Genomic DNA, 6,824 nt, shown 5'->3' with positions numbered 1-6,824 from the left:
TGTAGATTACAGAGCTGGCGTTGCACTGATGTGACTTCAGGTATCATTTGCCCTTTCCATCAAGAGACTGGGTGCTGTGTCAGCCACACGGAGTATTTCAGCCACAATGTGTTGTGGGAATATCTCTGTGGCCTGATGTATAGTGCTGATGCCTTAAAGTCAACAAGCTGACACAGAGGGGATTAAAGACAGATTTCATCATGTCCAGGTGTTGCAGACTATATGTGCCGTTATCAGGGGAACACAGCACAGACGAGCAATTCAATACACAGACAAACATGACAGGAATATGGTCATAGATGATAAGCAGCATATTTGGTGGTGATACTTTACTGGAAGGCAGCAATTAAAAAAAATAATCACATGTCACAAGTCTTTTTAAGAGTTTTGTGACAGTATTTCTGAAATGATCTATGTATCCAGACCTCTAACCACAGTTCAAACATTATTATACTTGTCTTCAAATCATTTTGTCCCACTTCTGCCTCTTGAATGTGAACAATGTGAGAGTATTCACACTTTTGTAATATGTTTATAATACCAGTTTGAGTATTGGGAGTTGGATCTTACATATATTTTTAATGACACCTGGCTCTCCTCTGCAACCGTCAGCCATCCTTTGTGAGCAGCCTAACCATAAAGGATGTTGTAGTTTGCTATAAACGAGAGATAGCTCGACATATTTGCAAGTATGCAGTGACCTTATTTGAAATTCAAATAAGAGGCTGTGTGCAGAGCAGTCTCTGTTCGTGACTGCTTTTCATGTCCATAATGTGTCTGTGCTTCTGTCCAAATAAATATACTAACGAACATACTTCTAAGCCAAACACAATTATTTGTATGTATGTAACTACTATCGGGGTGAATTTCTCAAAGCACTTAATGGATGTGCAGGTGCAGCAGCTTCTATATTTAGAATTGCATCACGAGGAGTCTGTTACACTCACAAGTGCATGCTGAGCATGACAGGAGGGGACTTCTGACTGGTCGTATTTTCAGAATGTAATGCTAAAATTGGCAGCAGGGTTTGATTATAGGCGTACATCTCAGACACATTACATACAGCATATCGTAAGCTTTTGAAAACATGAAACACACAATAACTGGATTGATTCAATAACACTGACAGCTGGTACACCAGCAGACTGAACAGAGAAAGAACATGTTGGGAAATTTGAAAAGAAATTCACTGATCTCAAATTGTGAAATAATATAACAGTGACCTTTAAAATCACCCAACAAGCGGGTACCATAGAAAGTCCAGTTAAATATTCCCCCAAACCCTGTTTGAATGGATTTGAATATCATCTCAACACAGGGTTATTCATTGACACACATTATGCCTGGCGTGCGTCACTCCAGGTGCTATGATTTGAATGTCAAACAAATGCATCTCTTCTAACAACAGCATTCTTGATGACAATGTAACTATGCTACACGATGATTTAATACGCTGTATTTTCACATTTTTGGAGTAAAAATAGAACACGACAGAAACATAGTTGCTCTCTTTGGCAATCCATTGAAGCAATAAGGCCATTGCATATTTTACCAACCAGCTGCTGTAACTTGCAAGTCCAGTAAGTTGCTCCACGCAGCGTTGTTCTGTGAAAGTTTGCTCATTCAAAGCTAACGGTGCCTCTTTGAAGGTTGGATGTATCTTTAAGCTCAAATCCAAATTTGGTTTAATGCTCTACATCATAATGGGTTAAAAAAAAATAGAAAAACAGATGAATTTAACAGTGCTACTGTAGAGCTTAAAGTCTAATAAACATGGTCCAAAATATGTTGGGGTCCACCCCACCTTCTCTCACTGCAGAGGTGACATTTCAAGGTTCTCTTACTCAGTTGGAAACGTCATTAAATACCCCGATTAATACACGCTCAGTGGCAACTTTGTTAGCTACACCCCAATATCTCACTCTCACCACGCATTGAGTCATGTGTGACTAACTCAAGGTGGAGAGGGGTCCAGACAAATGGGACAACAGACAAGAGAACAGGATCAACATGAACACTCATGGTGCACACTCTGACCTGGACTGTTCATAGATGCCAAACCTTTGGGATGTCGCGCAAAAGCTGAGGAAGAGACGGGAGCATTTTCTTGAGATTTTCCGTAGAACAAACACTACATTCTGGTGTCCTGTACACAGAAATTTAAATCCAACTATGCTCAGAACTAAGAGCAAAACTCTTAGGAGATAATAGGCGCACACACACACACACACACACACACACTAACAAACACATTATCAGAGGCCTGGGATGGCCAGAGAGTGATTGAGGGAACCATTGGGTCATGACAGTCATGAATGATGACGAGGTCACAGCTCTTGTTTGGGAGTTGTGAGAGTCTTCAAAGGTCAGACGGCATCAGTCAGGTGTGTGAAATCATTTAGAGGACACGTCTGCACGTGCAGGTGCAGTTTAAGTGATTTGAAAGGCCCCAAGCTGAACGCGAGATAAGGCCCCTGGAGACCAGTCTGCATGGACAAAAGTTTCTGAGACACATTTTACTAAATGGAAATATTTCTTCTTCTGGGAACAGTTACTGTTTTATCATATTTTTGACAGTTACCCTGTGGGAAGTCTATCCGGCGTTGTCTAAAGTTTCTCTGCTCATCAACAATCTAGCAGTATTGTCTTTAGGTATTTGCTTTATTTAGGACATTAGTGCCATGGAATATATGTATGCAATTTTCCTTTCCAGGAAATACAGTGTGGGTTACTGGAAATAAGAAATATGGACCAAATAAACAGTTAAACCTTTTGTGTGTCAAAGCTGCAGATTAAGTGAATATTTATCTTTACTTTTGGGTCCGTGGGTTTACTGAACTACATCTCTTCCTTTGAATGAAAAGGTGATCATCCAAACAATTGAAATACATTCAAGACCAGTTGTCATTGTCCTATTTTCTATTGTTACATTGTAAAAGTGTTTGTAGTTGTATTCCTGCTGTTGGCGTAGGTTATGTATCGCATTAAAGTCTCAAAGAATACATTGAAATTATTTTCCTCAGTTGGTAGGATGTGCTACACAAGAGATGACGGTCATCCAGTCAAACCTAACGACCTTTAGTTAATCATTCATCTCTTGACATCATTGATTTCACTATGTAAACAAGTTATAACAAATTTGAAAAAACTGGTGCCTTCAGCGAGTTTACATCCCTGACACTACAAATAGCACCTGTGACTTCTTGACACTGAATCCCAAACGACACTCTGACAGCATTCTGCAGGTAAGAGACTTTCAAATCTGGAGCAAAATGATTCATGTTATTCATTACAGTCGTTAGCATACATTACATTATGTTGGTAGATGTATCAGGTCAACCCAGTAAGGATACAGGAGACACAGTGAGGGATTTAACTTTTCAAAACAACAACATCTAGATCTGTTCTCCCTGATGTGGATCTGTTGCTCTCTGTGCTTTGTATTCAGTCTTTTCACCATATGAACCTCACCATGTCTGTGGAGATGACCCTTGCGTTGTTGCTGTTCCTGCTGTGTTCAGGTAAGTGTTCCTTGCTCTCTATCTAATGTTTTATAGGTGCTCTGTGCCCGATGTATATGTATGACATTCTAACCAAATGTATGTAATTCCAAGACTGTTTGAAGAGTACATATTGTGCCCCTAATTGTAATGGATTAGCATAAAGTTGGCATGTCTGTAATGAAGAGTCAAAGGACTACGCTAATTTGGCGGATTTTGAGGACCGGCAAATATTTCTCAAAGCCAGTACTTTTGTCATCAGTAGTAAATACTTCTAAATATACTTCACTATTCCTTCTTTGATACAATGCAACAACTGTGCACAAATGAATACTGTATAAATCAAAGTCTCGTAGTGTGTGACATATATATTTTAATCTAGCAAACTCAATTTGAACAGTCCAAAAGCTCATAATGTTGTTTGTTTTTCTTAGAAGACATACATGTTAAGTAAGAGACAAATACAATTTAGTGTTTTTGTTCCTTTTTACAGGATTTTCTCTCGTTGCATCCCACCATCTACGATCTTTCAATGTTTCTTCTGAAGAAAAGTTATGGAAAGATTCTGTGGATTACTGTAATCAGAGCGGTGAATCACTTGTGACTCTGTATGATGAAGAGGACAGAGATTTTACAGAGAAGTATGTGAACAAAACAAACACCTGCGTTCGGCTTGGTCTGCAAAAGGTTCGAAATACCACTTGGTCAAATGGTGACCCTGTCATATTCCACAATATATCTGTGAATGTAGCAAACGGGGATCAGATATGTGTCGCCATTGACAACACGACCTGGACAGGATTTAATTGTTCCGAGAGGAAACCGTTCATGTGCTACAGTGGTAAGCTTCTTTGATTTCCTTATGTTTGAAAAATAAACATTAGATTATTCAAGAAAAACAAAGCTATGTGAGGCTATGGTTTGAAACAAATGTGAGCATGCTGACATGGTTGAAGAATCAGGAAGGTTGTGGATTACCAAAAGTCAGAGAGATACGTCGTCTGGGAACCATAGATATCTGTGCAAAATGCCATGGCAATCCCTCCTATAGTTGTTGATATATTTTAGTATGGACCACACTGCTGGGCCGACGAAAGACAGACATCATGCTTAACGAGGCCCATGTGAGCTGCTGAGGGGCCAACACCAAAACAACAGTTAACCAACAACCCTTAAAACTAGATCAAATGTTGGAGCTGTGCTGGTTTTTTGTTATTTTTTTTTCAATTCATTATTTAAATAACGTATTCCTCTACTTGGTGCGCTTTTGAAATGTGGGAGCAAAGATGTTGTCCTGCACAAACCAAACTACAAAAAGTCCAGGATACCAACTTTCTTACTTTGTTTGTAATAGGAAGGACAATTTCAATATACTATATATTTTAATCTATGTATTGCAGGTAATAACTACATCCTGATTGAGAGCAATAAGAGTTGGTGTCAGGCTCTGCAGCACTGCAGAAGTCTCTCCCTTGAATTGGTCAGCATCAGTAACGAAACACAAAATCAGGATGTAATTAAAGCGGGAAAAAGCACAAGCTTTTGGATTGGACTAATGTACGATGATTGGGAGTGGATGGACGGAAGCTGCTCTTCATTCAGAGAATGGAGTAATAATTCGGACACTGGAGCTGATATGACAAACACATGTCTTTTCAACTCCAAAATGACGAAAACTACAAACGACAATCAAGAATTGACCTTGTGCTCCAAAGGTAAGCAATAGAAACTGTAAAAGAAGCAAAATTTAGAGGTAGAGTTAATAATCTGCTTCAAAAACATTTTTGTTATATTTGCTGAAACTCTTAATTACATTCCGACAGCAATCAGTGAATACAACGCTCTAGATTTAGCAACTTTTGGATATAATGCTGCTTTCATTGGGAAGGACTTGTGTACTTAGCTGGGTTTTTCAGTTGGATTAGATTACCAAACCTAGCTTTAATTATATGTTAAACTTAATGGAAAAAAACCCCAATCAAATACAATTCACATGATGTCACATGATGTATGTTACACTCAATGACTTGTACATCTTCAACCAATTCAACGTGAATTCAACAGCTTTAATCTAGCGACGTCATGAAAATGAACATCATATGTGACTATAGACATAAACATTTTTTTGTTCTTGTTACACAGTATTGCAAAGTACAAAGTGACAAAAATACAAAAAGTAAACTGTATCACAAAACGGAGAAAAACTAAAAACTGTCCAACATGATAGAGGGGTAGTTGACGGGCATGTGGCTGAACTTGTGTTTCTAACGGCACATCTTTCTTCATACTTTTCAATGGATTCATGTCAGGTGTGATGAGAATCAGAGTCATTGATCACCATTTAACGTGGGAACAGGCCTTTAACTACTGCAAGGCCCACCACACAGGCCCGCTGTGGATTGATGATGAGGAAGATCAGAAGGCTGTCAAGCAATGGCTAACATATGGCACTAATCTTACTGGCCCGTTCTGGATTGGTCTGAGGCAGAGTCGCGTTTTTGGATTCTGGATTTGGAGTGACAGTATGGTGACCTACAGCAACTGGAAGAATGACACAACACCTGAGATACCCATGTCCCACCTTTGTGGTGCCATCGACAAGCACGGCGACTGGAGTGATGCAAACTGTTTGTTTCCGCAACCTTTTCTTTGTGAGGAAGAGATTGTCTCTGTATAAATCATGGGGGGGGGGGGGGGGGGGGGGGGGCCGGTAACCCCAAACGTTTCCCTTAACTACTCTTTACTATTTATGGATTCTTGAATTCAGTTGGTACAAAATAATCTGAAAGTTTTTTTGATTTTTGTTTTGCATTTATCAATAGAGTGCAGCACAGCAAATACATAGAATATCTACGGAAGAAGATTGTAAGAGCATGTGTGCTGTGTGTATTTACATTTCTTTCAGACTGCAACACTTTCTTGTGAGCTTTTTTCGTGTTAAAATCAAATTGTGTGTGTAAATTCACCTGTAGAAAGCTTGCTTGTGTGCAAGAAAATACAATAAATGTAAAATCCAAACCATTGGGAATCATGAACTAAAACGTGTGTTAATTATTAATGCTACCTGTCTCAAATTAAAGAACACATTTACAACACACTGCTGGAAAATCTTTTCATTTATCATAACAAGTATATCTAAATTTACATAAACATACACAATGTGTTCATTGATATTTCTTGAATCTGAAATGTATATAAATTATTAGTGCAGCTGCTGTATTGTATTTCTACATTCCTAAATAGAAGAAAAAGAGAACTTTTTGACTTTGGACTCGTACAGCAATGATGTTTTTTTGTCATTTTTTAAATCATCTTAAAATAGTG

At 38.6% G+C, this 6,824-nt stretch overlaps 1 protein-coding gene across 1 annotated transcript; it reads left to right on the top strand.

Moving 5' to 3' along the window:
- The first annotated feature begins 3,177 nt into the window (after positions 1-3,177).
- Positions 3,178-6,591, top strand: LOC306714103 (secretory phospholipase A2 receptor-like). Its single transcript, XM_079184049.1, has 5 exons — positions 3,178-3,245; positions 3,449-3,521; positions 3,994-4,341; positions 4,901-5,215; positions 5,810-6,591. The coding sequence occupies exons 2-5, from the start codon at positions 3,461-3,463 to the stop codon at positions 6,175-6,177; spliced, it is 1,092 nt and encodes a 363-aa protein (XP_079040175.1). The 5' UTR covers positions 3,178-3,245; positions 3,449-3,460; the 3' UTR covers positions 6,178-6,591.
- Positions 6,592-6,824: the final 233 nt, after the last annotated feature.

Source organism: Pholis gunnellus (genome assembly GCF_910591455.1).
Source record: "Pholis gunnellus genome assembly, chromosome: 22".
Classification (NCBI taxonomy): Eukaryota; Metazoa; Chordata; class Actinopteri; order Perciformes; family Pholidae; genus Pholis; species Pholis gunnellus.
This window is presented reverse-complemented; position numbering and strand designations above follow the sequence as displayed.

Bases quoted from the DNA above. Each gene is read 5' to 3' on its own strand.
- LOC306714103 (XM_079184049.1), top strand. From the start codon at position 3,461: ATGAACCTCACCATGTCTGTGGAGATGACCCTTGCGTTGTTGCTGTTC. The intron at 4,342-4,900 runs GTAAGCTTCTTT...TATGTATTGCAG, and splicing joins ACCGTTCATGTGCTACAGTG to GTAATAACTACATCCTGATT. The intron at 5,216-5,809 runs GTAAGCAATAGA...GATTCATGTCAG, and splicing joins ATTGACCTTGTGCTCCAAAG to GTGTGATGAGAATCAGAGTC.